The 22,500-nt window shown below is 42.9% G+C and overlaps 1 protein-coding gene across 1 annotated transcript in view; it reads left to right on the top strand.

The window, feature by feature from the left end:
- The first annotated feature begins 3,383 nt into the window (after nt 1-3,383).
- Nucleotides 3,384-22,500, top strand: part of enpp2l (ectonucleotide pyrophosphatase/phosphodiesterase 2-like) — a 33,905-nt gene continuing 14,788 nt past the window's right edge. The window contains exons 1-17 of the mRNA XM_030788964.1: nt 3,384-4,109; nt 8,349-8,454; nt 8,860-9,000; nt 9,149-9,274; nt 11,504-11,564; nt 11,873-11,970; nt 13,077-13,156; nt 13,278-13,397; nt 14,133-14,188; nt 15,824-15,889; nt 16,094-16,166; nt 16,337-16,445; nt 17,301-17,423; nt 17,594-17,625; nt 17,734-17,861; nt 18,870-18,942; nt 19,030-19,117. Of these exons, the coding sequence (XP_030644824.1) occupies nt 4,092-4,109; nt 8,349-8,454; nt 8,860-9,000; nt 9,149-9,274; nt 11,504-11,564; nt 11,873-11,970; nt 13,077-13,156; nt 13,278-13,397; nt 14,133-14,188; nt 15,824-15,889; nt 16,094-16,166; nt 16,337-16,445; nt 17,301-17,423; nt 17,594-17,625; nt 17,734-17,861; nt 18,870-18,942; nt 19,030-19,117 (1,498 nt within the window). The 5' untranslated portion in view covers nt 3,384-4,091. The remainder of the gene's footprint in view (nt 4,110-8,348; nt 8,455-8,859; nt 9,001-9,148; nt 9,275-11,503; nt 11,565-11,872; nt 11,971-13,076; nt 13,157-13,277; nt 13,398-14,132; nt 14,189-15,823; nt 15,890-16,093; nt 16,167-16,336; nt 16,446-17,300; nt 17,424-17,593; nt 17,626-17,733; nt 17,862-18,869; nt 18,943-19,029; nt 19,118-22,500) is intronic.

Below are 22,500 nucleotides of genomic sequence, written 5' to 3'. Positions count from 1 at the left end.
ACATGACCTCGGACACTAATCAGGCCATGGGTGCTACGAATACAATCATGTTTTCAGCATTACAGCAGAATTTCACTCTGTGCCCGGAGTCAAAGCAGTCTTTCTCTCTGTCTGTCTCACACAGGTGCTTTCTTTCTCCCTGTCTGTGTCACAGAGGTGCTTTCTTTCTTCCTGTCTGTGTCACACAGGTGCTTTCTTTCTTCCTGTCTGTGTCACACAGGTGCTTTCTTTCTCCCTGTCTGTGTCACACAGGTGCTTTCTTTCTCCCTGTCTGTGTCACACAGGTGCTTTCTTTCTTCCTGTCTGTCTCACACAGGTGCTTTCTTTCTTCCTGTCTGTGTCACACAGGTGCTTTCTTTCTCCCTGTCTGTGTCACACAGGTGCTTTCTTTCCTCCTGTCTGTGTCACACAGGTGCTTTCTTTCTTCCTGTCTGTGTCACACAGGTGCTTTCTTTCTTCCTGTCTGTGTCACACAGGTGCTTTCTTTCTTCCTGTCTGTCTCACACAGGTGCTTTCTTTCCTCCTGTCTGTGTCACACAGGTGCTTTCTTCCTGTCTGTCTCACACAGGTGCTTTCTTTCTTCCTGTCTGTGTCACACAGGTGCTTTCTTACTTCCTGTCTGTGTCACACAGGTGCTTTCTTTCTCCCTGTCTGTGTCACACAGGTGCTTTCTTTCTTCCTGTCTGTCTCACAGAGGTGCTTTCTTACTTCCTGTCTGTGTCACACAGGTGCTTTCTTTCTTCCTGTCTGTCTCACAGAGGTGCTTTCTTTCTCCCTGTCTGTGTCACACAGGTGCTTTCTTTCTTCCTGTCTGTGTCACACAGGTGCTTTCTTTCTCCCTGTCTGTGTCACAGAGGTGCTTTCTTTCCTCCTGTCTGTGTCACACAGGTGCTTTCTTTCTTCCTGTCTGTCTCACACAGGTGCTTTCTTTCTTCCTGTCTGTCTCACAGAGGTGCTTTCTTACTTCCTGTCTGTGTCACACAGGTGCTTTCTTTCCTCCTGTCTGTGTCACACAGATGCTTTCTTTCTTCCTGTCTGTCTCACAGAGGTGCTTTCTTACTTCCTGTCTGTGTCACACAGGTGCTTTCTTTCTTCCTGTCTGTCTCACACAGGTGCTTTCTTTCTTCCTGTCTGTGTCACACAGGTGCTTTCTTTCTCCCTGTCTGTGTCACACAGGTGCTTTCTTTCCTCCTGTCTGTCTCACACAGGTGCTTTCTTTCTCCCTGTCTGTCTCACACAGGTGCTTTCTTTCTTCCTGTCTTTGTCACACAGGTGCTTTCTTTCCTCCTGTCTGTCTCACAGAGGTGCTTTCTTTCTTCCTGTCTGTGTCACACAGGTGCTTTCTTTCTTCCTGTCTGTGTCACACAGGTGCTTTCTTTCTTCCTGTCTGTGTCACACAGGTGCTTTCTTTCTCCCTGTCTGTGTCACAGAGGTGCTTTCTTTCTTCCTGTCTGTGTCACACAGGTGCTTTCTTTCTTCCTGTCTGTCTCACAGAGGTGCTTTCTTTCTTCCTGTCTGTGTCACACAGGTGCTTTCTTTCCTCCTGTCTGTGTCACACAGGTGCTTTCTTTCTTCCTGTCTGTGTCACACAGGTGCTTTCTTTCTTCCTGTCTGTGTCACACAGGTGCTTTCTTTCCTCCTGTCTGTGTCACACAGGTGCTTTCTTTCCCCCTGTCTGTGTCACAGAGGTGCTTTCTTTCTTCCTGTCTGTGTCACACAGGTGCTTTCTTTCTTCCTGTCTGTGTCACACAGGTGCTTTCTTTCCTCCTGTCTGTGTCACAGAGGTGCTCTCTTTCTTCCTGTCTGTGTCACACAGGTGCTTTCTTTCTTCCTGTCTGTGTCACACAGGTGCTTTCTTTCTTCCTGTCTGTGTCACACAGGTGCTTTCTTTCTTCCTGTCTGTGTCACACAGGTGCTTTCTTTCCTCCTGTCTGTGTCACAGAGGTGCTCTCTTTCTTCCTGTCTGTGTCACACAGGTGCTTTCTTTCTTCCTATCCGTCTCACACAGGTGCTTTCTTTCTTCCTGTCTGTGTCACAGAGGTGCTCTCTTTCTTCCTGTCTGTGTCACACAGGTGCTTTCTTTCTTCCTGTCTGTCTCACACAGGTGCTTTCTTTCTTCCTGTCTGTGTCACAGAGGTGCTCTCTTTCTTCCTGTCTGTGTCACACAGGTGCTTTCTTTCTTCCTGTCTGTGTCACACAGGTGCTTTCTTTCCTCCTGTCTGTCTCACACAGGTGCTTTCTTTCTTCCTGTCTGTGTCACACAGGTGCTTTCTTTCCTCCTGTCTGTGTCACACAGGTGCTTTCTTTCTTCCTGTCTGTGTCACACAGGTGCTTTCTTTCTTCCTGTCTGTGTTCCAGAGGTGATTTGTCTTGTGCTTTGTTCCTGTATCTGTAACACTACACTGCTGTATCTGTAACACTACATTACTGTATCTGTAACACTACACTGCTGTATCTGTAACACTACACTGCTGTATCTGTAACACTACACTGCTGTATCTGTAGCACTACATTGTTGTATCTGTAATATTACATTCTTGTATCTGTGATGTTACAATCCTATATTTGTAACATTACATTCCCATATCTGTAACACTACACTGCTGTATCTGTAACACTACACTGCTGTATCTGTGATGTTACAATCCTATGTTTGCAACATTACATTTTATATTCCTGTATCTGTGACACTACATTACTGTATCTGTGATATTACATTCCTGTATCTGTGAGACTACATTCCTGTATCTGTATGGGGAGATTTGATGTAGCTGAGATCACAGGGTGAGTCACTCTACAGAATGAGACGGTAGTAGACAATATGCCCTCTGTTTAAAAGCAGCCTCAGCGGCACAGAGGGCATTTTCAGCAGCCATTTCTCTGCTACATTCATTATTTTTCTGCTCTGTCAGGAATCAGACCTCCTGCCCTCTGACTGCTGGTCCTGTTTCCTTACCTCTAAACCGCTGCCCTGCCTGGTTAGTGAGTGCCAGAGAGGTGAAATGTCAGAGTGAGTCAGTGTTTGAGCTGAGAACATGTAGTATAGCCTGTTTGGACTCCACTCTTACCGGAACAACCTTGAGGGAAACTGAGGTTGAGTAACTGTTCCCAGTGTGTTGTGACATTCCCAGGAATCCTGGGTAAACACAGCAGTCAGTACACCTCTCTCTCTCTCTCTCTCTTTCTCCCTGAGTTTCTGGGTATTCTGTACATATTTTACAGGTTCTTTGTTGCTGTTACCACTGGGTAGTCTTCACTCAGCTGATCTGTCGAACACCGCCCACCCACACGGACCAGGTGTTAGTGACCACTTCACTGGGGGGAGTATAATATCAAGAACTTCTTTACTGTGTAGGAAGGAGTGCTGTGCGATCATGATTTTATGATTGCTGTGGATAATAACATTATATTAGTCAAAGGGGAGAACTAGTTTTTAGAGTCTCAGAGCCCAGAATACACATATACAGAAGAAAATTTTTGCATGATAGAAAAATGTTTAATAACTCTTAATGTATGTGAAATCTTGAGTCTGTGAGTAGGGCAGTTGCAGACACACGACAGATTTGCCTAATGAAAATAAGTCTGTAAAAAGCAAACATATTTACCAGTAGTTACTGCTAAATGTACCAATGAAGAAACAGTAGAAGGATGCGACAGTCATGTATTTGGGCTAACTGCAAAACATTCGTTTCAATGTAAACCTTTTTATCAGCAATAATCAATCATTTCTGTTCTGCTCTCTCTCTCTCCCTGTCTCTCTCTGTACGTGCGCGCGCGCGGGTGTGTGAGTGGGTGTGTATACTCTCTATCTATGGTATACGCGTAGGTGTGATACTCTCGTGGAGCCTGTGGAGTTAAATGCTGACCGTTGTATCCAGCATCACTCTCTGCGACTAGCACAACTGTCCCAGGGGATCACTGTGGTCATTACCTCATCCGCGTTGGCTCTCAGCAAAGCGCACATTGAAGAAAAGTAAACAAGAGCGCTGCGTCCAGACCCGCGCCGAACCACCCGCTACAGCACGGTCAGAAGTTTTCACAGCGGTCGGAATTAGGAGATTTTTTGGAATGCTCAAAGGAGGTTCTGCAACATGTTACTGGGAAATTTGGTACGGTAAGACTAGCGCGTTCATTTTATTTTGCCGCAGAACAGATTAAATCAGTAGAAGTGTATGAAATGCGCATATCAAAGGATAGTATTGACTAATGAAAATATCTGACTTGTACTTTGAATCTGCAAAGCCAGGACTGATTTCGCAAGCGGGCCTCCAATTTGCTCACAAATTCTCTCTTGCTATTCGATTATCTCTCTCTCTCTCTCTCTCTCTTTCTCTCTCTCTCTCTCTTTTTTTTAGCCCTCAGCACACGACCTAAAAACCGTTGGCAACCAAACGCTCCTGTGTCGGATTAGAAGAGACCAATAAATAATTAATCTGTGGACGGACACTGTCATTTAAAGAGATACACACGTTTGTTCGTCGGGCCCGGGGTCTCACCACATATCCAATTAATCATTAATATTTGAATGATTAGAGGCTGTTGTTGTTGTCCATTGGGGGTACATATGTTATCTGGCATTACATATGCTCCCCTGTGGTGCATACTGCTTAAACGAAATACTTAAAAGTAAGACTGAAGCTTACGTCCCGGAGTTCGAACATAGTTATATTTTGATAATGACAGGCATGAATAGAACTGTTTTGCGGTTTTAGTGCAGTATGTTTCAGTAACTGAGCGTGTGATTTTGCGTCTGGGTTAGGGATAGCGCTCCAGCACAGCAGAGCGTTAGACAATCATGAGAGAACATGTGACTTACACAGTAGCGCAGGCCGTTTGACAAAATCAAGGACAAAATAATTTTACCTCTGCTGACTGCTCTAAGGTTTGACTTTAAGCGACAATGCGAGACAATGATAAAACGATATTAAGTAATTAAGAGTCTTTGTCAGTGACACTGACAACGGAATGCACATGAGGACTCAAAGGTAACAGCACAAAAACGAAGGAAGACAAACAGATAAATTCACACACAGATCATCACTGTCAGCCTAGATTATGAACTCTGCTATCCCTTACCACACAGAAAACTAACACAATTATAAAAAAATCTTAACACAGAGGATATAAACACAATTCCACTGTCCCTTAACAAATAGGAAGTAAGCACGATTTCCTCAGTCCTTTCACATATAGAACATAAACACAACTCCAGAAATCTACCACTCAGTACAGAAATACATCTCCATAGACCTTAGCACACAGACCATAGATACAATTCCACAGTGCCTTAACACAAGGGATGTAAATGCAGTTCTACAGTCCCCTAACACAGAGAATATGAACACAGTTCCAGGGAGCCAAACACATAGTACCTAAATACAGTGCAGCTGCACCCAGGATGTGTTAAAGTGGTGTGAATATGAACATCTGTAGCTCCTGGACTGACTGATGCTGCGAGTGTGAGACTGAGGCAGGTATGGGACTCATAGTAAAGTCATACTGAGTGTGGTATTAATGTAAATGTTGAGTAAAGTCACACTGAGTGTGGTATTAATGTAAATGTTGAGTAAAGTCATACTGAGTGTGGTGTTAGTGTAAATGTTGAGTAAAGTCATACTGAGTGTGGTATTATTATGAGTGATGAGTAAAGTCATACTGAGTGTGGTATTAATGTAAATGTTGAGTAAAGTCATACTGAGTGTGGTATTAATGTAAATGTTGAGTAAAGTCATACTGAGTGTGGTATTAATGTAAATGTTGAGTAAAGTCACACTGAGTGTGATATTATTATGAGTGTTGAGTAAAGTCATGCTGAGTGTGGTATTAATGTAAATGTTGAGTAAAGTCATACTGAGTGTGGTGTTATTATGAGTGTTGAGTAAAGTCATACTGAGTGTGGTGTTATTATGAGTGTTGAGTAAAGTCATACTGAGTGCTGTATTAGTGTAAATGTTGAGTAAAGTCATACTGAGTGTGGTATTAGTGTAAATGTTGAGTAAAGTCATACTGAGTGCTGTATTAGTGTAAATGTTGAGTAAAGTCATACTGAATGTGGTGTTATTATGAGTGTTGAGTAAAGTCATACTGAGTGTGGTATTAGTGTAAATGTTGAGTAAAGTCATACTGAGTGTTGTATTAGTGTAAATGTTGAGTAAAGTCATACTGAGTGTTGTATTAGTGTAAATGTTGAGTAAAGTCATACTGAGTGTTGTATTAGTGTAAATGTTGAGTAAAGTCATACTGAGTGTGGTATTAATGTAAATGTTGAGTAAAGTCATACTGAGTGTGGTATTAGTGTAAATGTTGAGTAAAGTCATACTGAGTGTTGTATTAGTGTAAATGTTGAGTAAAGTCATACTGAGTGTGTATTAGTGTAAATGTTGAGTAAAGTCATACTGAGTGTGGTGTTATTATGAGTGTTGAGTAAAGTCATACTGAGTTTTGTATTAGTGTCAATGCTGAGTAAAGTCATACTGAGTGTGGTGTTATTATGAGTGTTGAGTAAAGTCATACTGAGTGTTGTATTAGTGTAAATGCTGAGTAAAGTCATACTGAGTGTGGTGTTATTATGAGTGTTGAGTAAAGTCATACTGATTGTGGTATTATTATGAGTGTTGAGTAAAGTCATACTGAGTGTGGTATTATTACGATCGTTTAGTAAAGTCATACTGAGTGTGGTATTATTACGATGGTTTAGTAAAGTCATACTGAATGTGGTATTATTATGAGTGATGAGTAAAGTCATACTGAGTGTGGTATTATTACGGGTGTTGAGTAAAGTCATACTGAGTGTGGTATTATTACGATGGTTTAGTAAAGTCATACTGAGTGTGGTATTAGTGTAAGTGTTGGGTCATGTCTGAGTTAAAGGATGGTAAGAGTTCTGTAGAGTTGTAACAATACATATGTTCATAGTGAAATGCTCTGTGTCTGGGTTTGAGTTCTGTGAATATTACTTTTCAGTGGCTTACAGTTCCTGTGTTGACCTTATTTTCCCATTGACATGACAAAATGCAGACTACATTGTCCCCTTGTGCCTCAAAGAAGAAAACATGATAAACAATAAATAAAAAGTAAAAATCAATAATTAATATAGACCACAGTCTTTTCCAGTCCCTGAATGTTTTTAAAACAGGTACATAACCTTGCTTTTTTTTAACTTTCTTTTCACAAAGCAATGTGCATGCCAAATGTCACTGTAGAGTTCTAGTCACAAGAAATTCCATTTTTACAAAGCAGAACTGCTCATTTTCCCTCATTTTGCAGGTTCACTAAATTATACCTGAAACCTTGAACTGTTTTTGTACTGTTACACACCAGTTTTTGTCTTTTGGAGAGACAGTGGCCTTAGGAGAAAGTGGACTTCTCTATCTGTCACTGTAGAGTGTTCCCTCTGTTTGTGTCAGATGGTCACAGTGTTCTCTCTGTGTCAGATGGTCACAGTGTTCTCTCTGTGTCAGATGGTCACAGTGTTCTCTCTGTGTCAGGTGGTACAGTGTTCTCTTTGTTTGTGTCAGATGGTCACAGTGTTCTCTCTGTGTCAGGTGGTACAGTGTTCTCTCTGTTTGTGTCAGATGGTCACAGTGTTCTCTCTGTTTGTGTCAGATGGTCACAGTGTTCTCTCTGTGTCAGATGGTCACAGTGTTCTCTTTGTTTGTGTCAGATGGTCACAGTGTTCTCTCTGTGTCCGGTGGTACAGTGTTCTCTCTGTTTGTGTCAGATGGTCACAGTGTTCTCTCTGTTTGTGTCAGATGGTCACAGTGTTCTCTTTGTTTGTGTCAGATAGTCACAGTGTTCTCTTTGTTTGTGTCAGATGGTCACAGTGTTCTCTCTGTGTCAGATGGTCACAGTGTTCTCTCTGTGTCAGATGGTCACAGTGTTCTCTCTGTTTGTGTCAGATGGTCACAGTGTCCTCTCTGTGTCAGATGGTCACAGTGTTCTCTCTGTTTGTGTCAGATGGTCACAGTGTTCTCTCTGTTTGTGTGAGATGGTCACAGTGTTCTCTCTGTTTGTGTCAGATGGTCACAGTGTTCTCTCTGTTTGTGTGAGGTGGTAAAGTGTTCTCTCTGTTTGTGTCAGATGGTCACAGTGTCCTCTCTGTGTCAGATGGTCACAGTGTTCTCTTTGTTTGTGTCAGGTGGTACAGTGCTCTCTTTGTTTGTGTCAGATGGTCACAGTGTTTTCTCTGTGTCAGATGGTCACAGTGTTCTCTTTGTTTGTGTCAGATGGTCACAGTGTTCTCTCTGTGTCAGATGGTCACAGTGTTCTCTCTGTTTGTGTGAGGTGGTAAAGTGTTCTCTCTGTTTGTGTCAGATAGTTACAGTGTTCTCTCCCTCTGTTTCTCTTAGATAACTGCAGTGCTGTCTCTGCTGAATGCTGTGGAGCTGGTGAATGGATATGTCTTTCAGGCTGCACAGCCAGGAGAGAAGGATGAGCCAGCAGTACACACAAACAGTGAGTCGTTGTCTCTTTTTGTAACTTGCTATTTTTTGTGTTCATTCAGTCTTTTTTAAAACTGACTTTAGTGAGTAATAAGTGTTTTTTTATTCATTTGAGCTTTTAATACTGTACATTGTAAAAACATAGCATGTCAGGAGACAGGTGTGCGTGTGTGTGTGTGCATATTGTTTGAGTGTGCGTATGTGTATGCATGTGTGTGTGTCTGTGTGTGTGCGTGTGCACCTTGTGTGTGTGTATGCGTGTGAGAGAGAGAGATTATGACTGATGGTGAGCGGTTGTGTGCATGTGCGTTTGTGTGTGTGCGTGTGTGTGTGCTGTTTTGCAGTGGTGTGTGGTGCTGTGTAAGCTTATGTATGTGGTTGTGTAGTTGCGTGTGGTCATGTGTATTTCTGTGTGCAGTTGTTTTAGATTTGAAGGGGTCATGTAAAGATCGCTGCTTTGAGTTGAAGGAGGAGGAACCTCCACTCTGTCGCTGTGACAACCTCTGTAAGACCTACTACAGCTGCTGCACTGATTTCGACGAACAGTGTCTAAAAACTGGTCAGTCACACACACACACACACACACGCACGCATGCACACACACATGCACACACACACACACACACACACACATGTTTTTCTGGAGAGTACCTTGAGCATGACTGAGAAATAGTGTGTGTGTGTGTGTGTGTGTGTGTGTGTGATAGCTGGAGGCTTTCAGTGTACTGAAGACCGGTGTGGAGAGAGTCGGAATGAAGAGTATGCCTGTCAGTGCTCAGAGGACTGTCTGCAGAAAGGCGACTGCTGTACCAACTTTAAAGCCTTGTGTAAAGGTGAGAGAGCCTCTCAGGGCAACCCACCTTTGTCTTCAGCACCCTGCACAGAGACCCCCCCTTAAAACACCATGCACAGAGACCCCCCCCTTAAAACACCATGCACAGAACACCCCCCTCAAAACACCCTGCACAGAGACCCCCCCTCAAAACACCCTGCACAGAGACCCCCCCTCAAAACACCCTGCACAGAGACCCCCCCCTCAAAACACCATGCACAGAATGCCCCCCCCAAAAGACCCTGCACAGAGACCCCCCCTCAAAACACCCTGCACAGAGACCCCCCCTCAAAACACCCTGCACAGAGACCCCCCCCTCAAAACACCCTGCACAGAATGCCCCCCCCAAAACACCCTGCGCAGAGACCCCCCCTCAAAAGACCCTGCACAGAATAACCCCCCCCCAAAACACCCTGCACAGAATAACCCCCCCCCAAAACACCCTGCACAGAAGCCCCCCCCAAAAGACCCTGCACAGAGACCCCCCCTCAAAACACCCTGCACAGAACACCCCCCTCAAAACACCCTGCACAGAATGACCCCCCCCCCCAAAACACCCTGCACAGAGACCCCCCCCCAAAACACCCTACACCGAACCCCCCCCCAAAACACCATGCACAGAATGCCCCCCTCAAAACACCCTGCACAGAGACCCCCCCTCAAAACACCCTGCACAGAACACCCCCCTCAAAGCACCATGCACAGAATGCCCCCCCCAAAAGACCCTGCACAGAGACCCCCCCTCAAAACACCATGCACAGAACACCCCCCTCAAAACACCCTGCACAGAGACCCCTGTTCAAGACACCCTGCACAGAGACCCCTCCCCTTAAAACACCATGCACAGAGCACCCCCCTCAAAACACCATGCACAGAGACCCCCCCTCAAAACACCCTGCACAGAGACCCCCCCCCTCAAAACACCCTGCACAGAATGCCCCCCCCAAAAGACCCTGCACAGAGACCCCCCCTCAAAACACCCTGCACAGAGACCCCCCCCTCAAAACACCCTGCACAGAATGCCCCTCCCAAAAGACCCTGCACAGAGACCCCCCCTCAAAACACCCTGCACAGAGACCCCCCCTCAAAACACCCTGCACAGAGACCCCCCCTTAAAACACCATGCACAGAGACCCCCCCCCCTTAAAACACCATGCACAGAGACCCCCCCTCAAAACACCATGCACAGAATAACCCCCCCCCCAAAACACCCTGCACAGAATAACCCCCCCCCCAAAACACCCTGCACAGAATAACCCCCCCAAAAGACCCTGCACAGAGACCCCCCCTCAAAACACCATGCACAGAACACCCCCCTCAAAACACCCTGCACAGAATGACCCCCCCCCCCCAAAACACCCTGCACAGAGACCCCCCCCCAAAACACCCTACACCGACCCCCCCCCCAAAACACCATGCACAGAATGCCCCCCTCAAAACACGCTGCACAGAACACCCCCCTCAAAGCACCATGCACAGAATGCCCCCCCCCAAAAGACCCTGCACAGAGACCCCCCCCTCAAAACACCCTGCACAGAACACCCCCCTCAAAACACCCTGCACAGAGACCCCCCCCAAAACACCCTGCACAGAGACCCCCCCCCAAAACACCCTGCACAGAGACCCCCCCCCCCCCCACCCCCCCCCTTCAAAACACCCTGCATGGAGATCCAACCTCAAAGCTACATCTGCTACGTTCCACACTGTTGTCTGTCTGTGTTGTCTGTATTGTACCCAGTGATCTGTTTCATGGACTGAATGTGTAGATCTGTTTGCCTGATAATTCTGTAGTTTCTTTCAGGAGGAGCTCTCATTCTATAGACTTTTAAGTAATGGTTCAGCAACTTGTTTACTTTGTTCTTTTATAGGTGCTTATGTTCTGTTTGAATAGTTTGTCTTTTTCACTGTTTTAGTAGTTTGTTCAGTATGTATTTATGTTCTGTTTCAGTAGTTTGTTTAGTATGTATTTATGTGCTGTTTCAATAATTTGTTCAGTGTGTGTTTGTGGGCTGTTTCAGTAGTTTGTTCAGTATGTGTTTATGTGCTGTTTCAGTAGTTTCTTCAGTATGTGTTTATGTGCTGCTTCAGTAGTTTGTTCAGTATGTGTTTATGTGCTGTTTCAGTAGTTTGTTCAGTGTGTGTTTATGTGCTGTTTCAGTAGTTTGTTCAGTATGTGTTTATGTGCTGTTTCAGTAGTTTGTTCAGTATGTGTTCGTGGGGTCTGATGCAGGTGAGAGTGCCTGGGTAGAGGGAGACTGTGAAGAGATCGAGAGCCCAGAATGTCCTGCAGGGTGAGTATGTATGTAATGTCTGTAGAACACACCTGTACATGGTGTGATCAAAGCTGTCATCAGAGTGGTAGTGGTCTTCACCAAAAAAACGCAAGTCACTCTACAGCTTGAAAACACAAAATGGATATCAGGCAGATCTCATTCCAGAATGTTCTGACATTAGGCGTCACAGGTGGTGTTTATAAAAGGAGTCATGATTCTACGATCTGGTTCCCCAGAATAAGAGGATTTTTGCAGGAGAAAATGTGTTACTAGTGAATGACAGTTGTATGCAATTGTGGTTATTAATTTGCATGTATTCCGCGCAGCCTTGTTCGACCCCCCCTCATAATGCTGTCTCTGGATGGATTTCGTGCCTCCTACCTGAAGAAAGGAAAAACTATCATTCCCAACATTGAGAAATTAAGTATGAAACCCCCCATTTCCTATGATACTGATGTAGAATGTACCATCTTTATCGGAGTGTACCATCTTTATCAGAGTGTACCATCTGTATCAGAGTGTACCATCTGTATCAGAAAGTACCATCTGTATCAGAGTGTACCATCTGTATCAGAGTGTACCATCTTTATCAGAGTGTACCATCTGTATCAGAAAGTACCATCTGTATCAGAAAGTACCATCTTTATCAGAGTGTACGATCTGTATCAGAAAGTACTATCTTTATCAGAGTGTACCATCTGTATCAGAGTGTACCATCTGTATCATAGTGTACCATCTTTATCAGAGTGTACCATCTGTATCAGAGTGTACCATCTGTATCAGAGTGTACCATCTGTATCAGAAAGTACCATCTTTATCAGAGTGTACGATCTGTATCAGAAAGTACCATCTTTATCAGAGTGTACCATCTGTATCAGAGTGTACCATCTGTATCAGAAAGTACCATCTGTATCAGAGTGTACCTTCTGTATCAGAGTGTACCATCTTTATCAGAGTGTACCATCTATATCAGAGTGTACCATCTGTATCAGAGTGTACCATCTGTATCAGAAAGTACCATCTGTATCAGAGTGTACCATCTGTATCAGAAAGTACCATCTGTATCAGAGTGTACCATCTGTATCAAAAAGTACCATCTTTATCAGAGTGTACCATCTGTATCAGAGTGTACCATCTGTATCAGAAAGTACCATCTTTATCAGAGTGTACCTTCTGTATCAGAGTGTACCATCTTTATCAGAGTGTACCATCTGTATCAGAAAGTACCATCTGTATCATTGTGTACCATCTTTATCAGAGTGTACCATCTGTATCAGAGAGTACCATCTTTATCATTGTAAACCATCTTTATCAGAGAGTACCATCTGTTTCCAATGATGGTTTCATGTTTTTTCCCCCTAAAGTATCACTTTACATTAATGCTCCTCTGTTTGTCCCATTTTGTGGTTATATGTTGAGTCATTATCTGCAGTCAGAGAGCCTGGTGTGTTTGCTGTTGCCAGAAATCCTGCTCATCATGAAGTCTGGATGTAATATAGTAAAAATCCAATTTCAATGTGTTGCCCAAAGGAACATGTGGAACTCATGCAACTCATATGAGACCAATGTACCCCTCCAAAACCTTCCCCAATCTCTACACACTGGCCACGGTATGTTAGACATAAATTCTCTCACAAAATATTAAACTCAAAACCACTTCCCAGCCAGTTCAACTCACAAACAAAACAAAATTTTACTCTTGTGATTTACTCTTGTGTGTTGTGTCGTTAGGGTCTGTATCCAGAGTCACATGGAATTGTGGGAAACACCATGCATGACCCTGTGTTTGAGGCCAACTTCAATCTCCGTGGCAGAGAGAAACTGAACCATCGCTGGTGGGGGGGACAGCCTGTGAGTGTCTATACTATTGCCCACACTCTGTCCTAGCCCGCTCAAACAAAAAACCAAGTCATTAGCGTAGCATTTGTGCATACCACTGAATGAAAAAACCAAGTCATTAGCGTAGCATTTGTGCACACCACTGAATGAAAAAACCAAGTCATTAGCGTAGCATTTGTGCACACCACTGAATGAAAAAACCAAGTCATTAGCGTAGCATTTGTGCACACCACTGAATGAAAAAACCAAGTCATTAGCGTAGCATTTGTACACACCACTGAATGAAAAAACCAGGTCATTAGCGTAGCATTTGTACACACCACTGAATGAAAAAACCAGGTCATTAGCGTAGCATCTACGCTCTCCACTCGGTGATTGCTGAAAGGGCTACAATACATAATCACATTCATTCTGCTCCAGTGATGTTTACTGGCAGACCCTCAGGCTCACGGCAAACTGGAGTTTCACTAGCACTGTTGTCCTCTTTGTTATTAAAAGAAATACCAAATGCTCCTCAGTAATGCTGAAAAAAGAATTTGTTTTCTGAACGATGGAGAGATATTATTGTAAAACAGGAGAGCTCACCTTCGGGCTCTGAGAGAGGTAACTGTGCTGGCATTGGCTGGACAGGGACCTTTGACTGCGGCATGTTCTAAGGTTAAGCGTTTGTTTTTGAATGACAGGGCTTTAGTTGCATGTGTTTAGCTTGTGAACTGACGTCAGTATATTTCCAAATGCCACCCTCAGATCTGGATCACGGCTGAGAATCAGGGAGTGAAAGCAGGAACCTTTTTCTGGCCCTGGTGAGTTTCCCAACACACTTGGGTGTGTCTGAGGTCATATTTCAGCCTAGTGTTTCTTTAATGTGCCGTACAAATGATTTGTGATATTTTGTACTGAGTTCCATTGGGTAGCAGGACCAGGCTTGGCTCCTGGCCTGTGTAATCTGCATGGACATGCGCGGAGGGGCTCATGCAGATCTCTGTGTTCCAGATAAAGACCTCCCACACACACACACACACACACACACACACACACACACACACACACACACACTCACACACTCAGAACTCTCTCTCTCTCTCTCTCCCACACACATACAAACGCACTGAACTCTCTCTCTCTCTGTCTCTCTCTCTCTCTCTCACACACACACAGAACTCTCTCTCTCTCTCTCTCTCTCTCTCTCTCTCTCTCTCTCACACACACACACACACACACACAGACACACACACACACACAGACACACACACACACACTCACACACACAGAACTCTCTCTCTCTCTCTCTCTCTCTCTCTCTCTCTCTCTCTCTCTCTCACTCTCTCTCTCACACACACACACACACACACACACAGACACACAGACACACACACAGAACTCTCTCTCTCTCTCTCTCTCTCTCTCTCTCACACACACACACACACACACACACAGACACACACACACGCACACACACACACACACACAGAACCCATTGTTTTTGTCAGCTGTGGAGCTCATGACGTCGGTCTGACTGGGGGAGTGAGCTGGTGTGTGAGTGAGCTGTGTGAGCATGTGCAGATTCAACAAGTGTGTGTGTGTGTGTGTGTGTGTGTCACAAAGGAGGTAAAATTAGTCAGGAACAAGAAAACAAATATATGAGAAATATAAAGAGAGAAATATTTAGAAACAGATGTAGGTAAGAGTGAAAAGTTGACAATATTACCAGAAAACTCTATTCTGTCACTAAAACAGTATTTAAGAGTCATATTATTCAGTCACTAAAGCATTATTTAAGTCATATTATTCTGTCTCTAAAACAGTATTTAAGAGTCATATTATTCTGTCTCTAAAACAGTATTTAAGAGTCATATTATTCTGTCTCTAAAACAGTATTTAAGAGTCATATTATTCTGTCTCTAAAACAGTATTTAAGAGTCATATTATTCTGTCTCTAAAACAGTATTTAAGAGTCATATTATTCTGTCTCTAAAACAGTATTTAAGAGTCATATTATTCTGTCTCTAAAACAGTATTTAACAATCATATTATTCTGTCAGGTAGTGAAATCAGGCCCTATAGGGCAGAGCAGAGAGAGAGAGCTGTACCACTGTAATACTATCCTCTGTCATCCCTTTAAAAACAGACATTTCTCTCTCTGATATGGCCTTCTCTCTGCAGGGCCATCCCTTTAAAAACAGACATTTCTCTCTCTGATATGGCCTTCTCTCTGCAGGGCCATTCCTTTAAAAACAGACATTTCTCTCTCTGATATGGCCTTCTCTCTGCAGGGCCATTCCTTTAAAAACAGACATTTCTCTCTCTGATATGGCCTTCTCTCTGCAGGACCATCCCTTTAAAAACAGACATTTCTCTCTCTGATATGGCCTTCTCTCTGCAGGGCCATTCCTTTAAAAACAGACATTTCTCTCTCTGATATGGCCTTCTCTCTGCAGGGTCATTCCTTTGGAGAGACGGATACTGACAATTCTGCACTGGCTACACCTGCCTGATGAAGAGAGGTGTCACATTCGTGTCTCAGATATCAAATTCAGATTTTACATGTAAACCCTGCAGTAGAGGTGGTGTGTATGTCGTGTGTGTGCGTGTGTGTGTGTGTGTGTGTGTGTGTGAGTCATCTATGTACGTGTGAGTGCGTGTGTGTGAGTCATCAGCATGTGTGTGATTTCTGTGTGTGTGTGTGTGTGTGTGTTGTGTTTTTTCAGACCCTACGTGTATGCTGTCCATTCAGAGCAGCCTGATGTGTTTGGACACAGACATGGGCCCCTCAGTAATGAAGTGAGACAGCACACACTTTCTGCAGAACTACGTATTCTCTCTCAGAAAACCACAGTGCAACAAGTGTCTGTCTGTGTGTGTGTGTGTGTGTGTGTGTGCGCATGCGCGCGCGTGTCTGTGTGCGCGCGTGTGTGTGTGTGCTTGTGCATGCATATGTGTGTGTCCTGCAGCTGGATAACCCTTTGAGAGAGATTGATAATATCATTGGGCAGCTGATGAATGGTCTGAAGCAGATGCACCTCCACCGCTGTGTGAACGTCATCCTGGTCGGGGACCACGGTAAACCAACTGCCTTTTCTCTCTCATCTTTTCTCCTTTTTTTTTTAGGTCATTTTTCTGCAACTAACCAAAGAGATCACCAGCCAGGTCTGATTTACATATCTCACAAATTCCACAAAAACACAAAAAAACCCCCAATTCAAACAACTGAAACAGTGGAGGAAAAACATAAGAGTTTTTTCTTGGGGTCAGCACACATGAATGCTGTAGTGTAATTATGGGGGAGTATGTGTGCACTGACACAATGACATAATGCACAGCCTGTGTGTGTGTGTGCCCTGACACAGAGACATAATGCACAGCCTGTGTGTGTGTGTACCCTAACACAGAGACATAATGCACAGCCTGTGTGTACCCTAACACAGAGACATAATGCACAGCCTGTGTGTGTGTGCCCTGACACAGAGACATAATGCACAGCCTGTGTGTGTGTGTACCCTGACACAGAGACATAATGCACAGCCTGTGTGTGTGTCTACCCTGACACAGAGACATAATGCACAGCCTGTGTGTGTGTGTACCCTAACACAGAGACATAATGCACAGCCTGTGTGTGTGTGTACCCTGACACAGAGACATAATGCACAGCCTGTGTGTGTGTGTGCCCTGACACAAAGACATAATGCACAGCCTTTGTGTGTGTGTACCCTAACACAGAGACATAATGCACAGCCTGTGTGTGTGTGCCCTGACACAAAGACATAATGCACAGCCTGTGTGTGTGTGCCCTGACACAGAGACATAATGCACAGCCTGTGTGTGTGTGTGCCCTAACACAGAGACATAATGTACAGCCTGTGTGTGTGTGTACCCTGACACAAAGACATAATGCACAGCCTGTGTGTCTGTTTGCAGGCATGGAGGAAGCCCACTGTGACAAGACAGAGTACCTGAGCTCATATGGACTGAATCCCAACGATTTCTCTCTCATCCAGGGATCCTCAGGCCGCTTACGCCCCAGAAACCGCAACATGTCCTGTGAGAGGGGTCCAAGCCCAAACTGTCTCATTCATCACCTTAGATAGCTTACATTCTTTCTCACTGATAGATATTTTCAGTTTTCATGTAGATAAAGTTTAGTATGTTTATAAAAATAAATTTCAACCTGTATTATATGTGTTATTGTTCATTTTCTTTGATTTTTTCAGATGATCCCAAAGAGACTGTGGCCAATTTAACTGTAAGTGCATATGACTTAGACGACTTTCTCTGAAGACCCTGAGCAGGGTTATTTAAGTGGATTTCACTTGTTTGAGTGTTTATTTGACCTTTGCTCTTATGTTCTCAGTGTAAAATGCCGAATCAGCACTTTACGCCGTATCTGAAACAGCACCTGCCCAAACGACTGCATTATGCCAACAACCGCCGAATCGAAGATGTTCACCTGCTCATGGAGAGGAAGTGGCGTGTGGCCATGTACGGCATTTCCTGTTCTCCTGATGTTATACAGCTCTGTTCTAATGCTAGAGTCAAAACGACACTGTGAAGTGTGATGACATAAGAGTCTCAAATCGACAAGCATGTGACTCTGCTGTTTTGATAGTTATTGTGTGTGTGTGAATGAGATAGTTATTGTGTGTGTGTGAATGAGATAGTTATTGTGTGTGTGTGTGTGTGTGTGTGTGTGAATGAGATAGTTATTGTGTGTGTGAATGAGATAGTTATTGTATGTGTGTGTGTGTGTGTGAATGAGATAGTTATTGTGTGTGTGTGTGTGTGTCTGTGTGTGTGAATGAGATAGTTATTGTGTGTGTGTGTGTGTGTGTGTGTGTGTGTGTGTGTGTGAATGAGATTGTGTGTGTGTGTGTGTGTGTGTGTGTGTGTGTGTGTGTGTGTGTGAATGAGAGTGGCCTGGCCTGCTTTCACTTTTATGTGAATCAGACTGTCCGTTTCAATTTCATGTGAACAAGGAAGGCTTGTTTTTTATTTTATGTGAATAAGGAAGGCTTGTTTTTTATTTTATGTGACTGAGAAAGGCTTGTTTTTGATTTTATGTGAATAAGGAAGGCTTGTTTTTTATTTTATGTGAATAAGGAGGGCTTGTTTTTTATTTTATGTGACTGAGAAAGGCTTGTTTTTGATTTTATGTGAATAAGGAAGGCTTGTTTTTTATTTTATGTGAATAAGGAAGGCTTGTTTTTGATGTTTTGTGATTGAGAAAGGCATGTTTTTTAGTTTCCAAGTAAATAAGAAAGGCTTATTTTAGTTTTTATATGAATCAGAGAGACCACATAGGCATGTCCATGAAGATTCTCAGTCATCCAAGGGTTATGTCAAGGGCAACTGGACTTGATTGTAGATTCTTGAAGACGTTACACCTCTCATCCAAGAGTCTCTACTTCACCCTTCTTGGATAAGCAGATAAACCTGTTCTTTGTCCTGATGTTGCCTGTCCCTGCTTTTCACTTCATTTGTTTGGTTTAGGGTCAAACCTGAGTACAGGATGTGTGGATTCTTTGGAGATCATGGGTTTGACAACAAGATGGACAGTATGCAGGTACAGTGTGGATCTGTAGTTGAGTTGTGTAGTTGAGACAGACGGCTTTTACTTCATTGTCTTTTTTCCTTTCTTTTTCTCTTACAGACAATCTTCTTGGGCTACGGGCCAAGTTTTAAGTTCAGGACACAAGTACCTGTCTTTGAAAACATTGAACTTTACAACGTCATGTGTGGTAAGGCTGACTCTATGGAAACATTAACACACATGTCATAAAGGTATGATGTTTGGCATGGTTACCGTGGTTACTATCAGCTCGATTTGTTGGCAGTTTTTGGCTGATTTTTTGATACAGCTGACTGTCGAAACTGCAGTGTTTCTTTTTCCTTGGGATGAATTTGGACCCCTCATTTCACTGTCCACTTCAGTTTACAAACATCACCCCTCATTTCACTGTTCACTTCAGTTTACAAACATCACCCCTCATTTCACTGTCCACTTCAGTTTACAAACATCACCCTTCATTTCACTGTCCACTTCAGTTTAATACATCACCCCACATTTCACTGTTCACTTCAGTTTACAAACATCACCCCACATTTCACTGTCCACTTCAGTTTACAAACATCACCCCTCATTTCATTGTCCACTTCAGTTTACACATCACCCCACATTTCACTGTCCACTTCAGTTTACAAACATCACCCCTCATTTCACTGTCCACTTCAGTTTACAAACATCACCCCTCATTTCACTGTCCACTTCAGTTTACAAACATCACCCCACATTTCACTGTCCACTTCAGTTTACAAACATCACCCCTCATTTCACTGTTCACTTCAGTTTAATACATCACCCCTCATATCACTGTCCACTTCAGTTTAATACATCACCCCTCATTTCACTGTCCACTTCAGTTTAATACATCACCCCTCATTTCACTGTCCACTTCAGTTTACAAACATCACCCCACATTTCACTGTCCACTTCAGTTTAATACATCACCCCACATTTCACTGTCCACTTCAGTTTACAAACATCACCCCTCATTTCATTGTCCACTTCAGTTTACACATCACCCCACATTTCACTGTCCACTTCAGTTTACAAACATCACCCCTCATTTCACTGTCCACTTCAGTTTACAAACATCACCCTTCATTTCACTGTCCACTTCAGTTTACAAACATCACCCCACATTTCACTGTCCACTTCAGTTTACAAACATCACCCCTCATTTCACTGTTCACTTCAGTTTAATACATCACCCCTCATATCACTGTCCACTTCAGTTTAATACATCACCCCTCATTTCACTGTCCACTTCAGTTTACAAACATCACCCCACATTTCACTGTCCACTTCAGTTTAATACATCACCCCTCATTTCACTGTTCACTTCAGTTTACAAACATCACCCCTCATTTCACTGTCCACTTCAGTTTACAAACATCACCCCACATTTCACTGTCCACTTCAGTTTACAAACATCACCCCTCATTTCACTGTTCACTTCAGTTTAATACATCACCCCTCATTTCACTGTCCACTTCAGTTTACAAACATCACCCCACATTTCACTGTCCACTTCAGTTTACAAACATCACCCTTCATTTCACTGTTCACTTCAGTTTACAAACATCACCCCTCATTTCACTGTTCACTTCAGTTTAATACATCACCCCTCATTTCACTGTTCACTTCAGTTTACAAACATCACCCCACATTTCACTGCCCACTTCAGTTTAATACATCACCCCTCATATCACTGTCCACTTCAGTTTAATACATCACCCCTCATTTCACTGTCCACTTCAGTTTACAAACATCACCCCTCATTTCACTGTTCACTTCAGTTTAATACATCACCCCACATTTCACTGCCCACTTCAGTTTACACATCACCCCTCATTTCACTGCCCACTTCAGTTTACAAACATCACCCCTCATTTCACTGTTCACTTCAGTTTAATACATCACCCCACATTTCACTGCCCACTTCAGTTTAATACATCACCCCACATTTCACTGCCCACTTCAGTTTACACATCACCCCTCATTTCACTGCCCACTTCAGTTTACAAACATCACCCCTCATTTCACTGTTCACTTCAGTTTAATACATCACCCCACATTTCACTGCCCACTTCAGTTTAATACATCACCCCTCATTTCACTGTCCACTTCAGTTTACACATCACCCCTCATTTCACTGTCCACTTCATTTTACAAACATCACCCCTCATTTCACTGTTCACTTCAGTTTAATACATCACCCCTCATTTCACTGTTCACTTCAGTTTACAAACATCACCCCACATTTCACTGCCCACTTCAGTTTAATACATCACCCCTCATATCACTGTCCACTTCAGTTTACACATCACCCCTCATTTCACTGCCCACTTCAGTTTACAAACATCACCCTTCATTTCACTGTTCACTTCAGTTTAATACATCACCCATTTCACTTCACATTCGCATCGGAGTCCTGCATCGCCCTGTTGGGGTTTATTTCGCGATGACAGGATAGCTATACATTATCCCTTACTTCATGTAGTCATTACATATCAGTAAAAGGTGAGTGTTTTGTCCAGCATGTTGCTATTTACAGTAATCATTGGTAATTAGTATCAGGCCTGTGTTGTTTGTTATTTACAGTAATCATTGGTAATAAGTATAGGGCCTGTGTTGTTTGTTATTTACAGTAATCATTGGTAATAAGTATCGGGCCTGTGTTGTTTGTTATTTACAGTAATCATTGGTAATAAGTATAGGGCCTGTGTTGTTAGTTATTTACAGTAATCATTGGTAATAAGTATCAGGCCTGTGTTGTTTGTTATTTACAGTAATCATTGGTAATAAGTATCAGGCCTGTGTTGTTTGTTATTTACAGTAATCATTGGTAATAAGTATTGGGCCTGTGTTGTTTGTTATTTACAGTAATCATTGGTAATAAGTATCAGGCCTGTGTTGTTTGTTATTTACAGTAATCATTGGTAATTAGTATCAGGCCTGTGTTGTTTGTTATTTACAGTAATCATTGGTAATAAGTATAGGGCCTGTGTTGTTAGTTATTTACAGTAATCATTGGTAATAAGTATCAGGCCTGTGTTGTTTGTTATTTACAGTAATCATTGGTAATAAGTATCAGGCCTGTGTTGTTTGTTATTTACAGTAATCATTGGTAATAAGTATAGGGCCTGTGTTGTTAGTTATTTACAGTAATCATTGGTAATAAGTATCAGGCCTGTGTTGTTTGTTATTTACAGTAATCATTGGTAATAAGTATCAGGCCTGTGTTGTTTGTTATTTACAGTAATCATTGGTAATAAGTATCAGGCCTGTGTTGTTTGTTATTTACAGTAATCATTGGTAATAAGTATCAGGCCTGTGTTGTTTGTTATTTACAGTAATCATTGGTAATAAGTATCAGGCCTGTGTTGTTTGTTATTTACAGTAATCATTGGTAATAAGTATCAGGCCTGTGTTGTTAGTTATTTACAGTAATCATTGGTAATAAGTATCAGGCCTGTGTTGTTTGTTATTTACAGTAATCATTGGTAATAAGTATCAGGCCTGTGTTGTTAGTTATTTACAGTAATCATTGGTAATAAG

Source organism: Chanos chanos, chromosome 12 (assembly GCF_902362185.1).
Source record: "Chanos chanos chromosome 12, fChaCha1.1, whole genome shotgun sequence".
Classification (NCBI taxonomy): Eukaryota; Metazoa; Chordata; class Actinopteri; order Gonorynchiformes; family Chanidae; genus Chanos; species Chanos chanos.
Note: the sequence above shows the minus strand (reverse complement) of the source record. Positions and strands in the feature narration are given on the sequence as shown.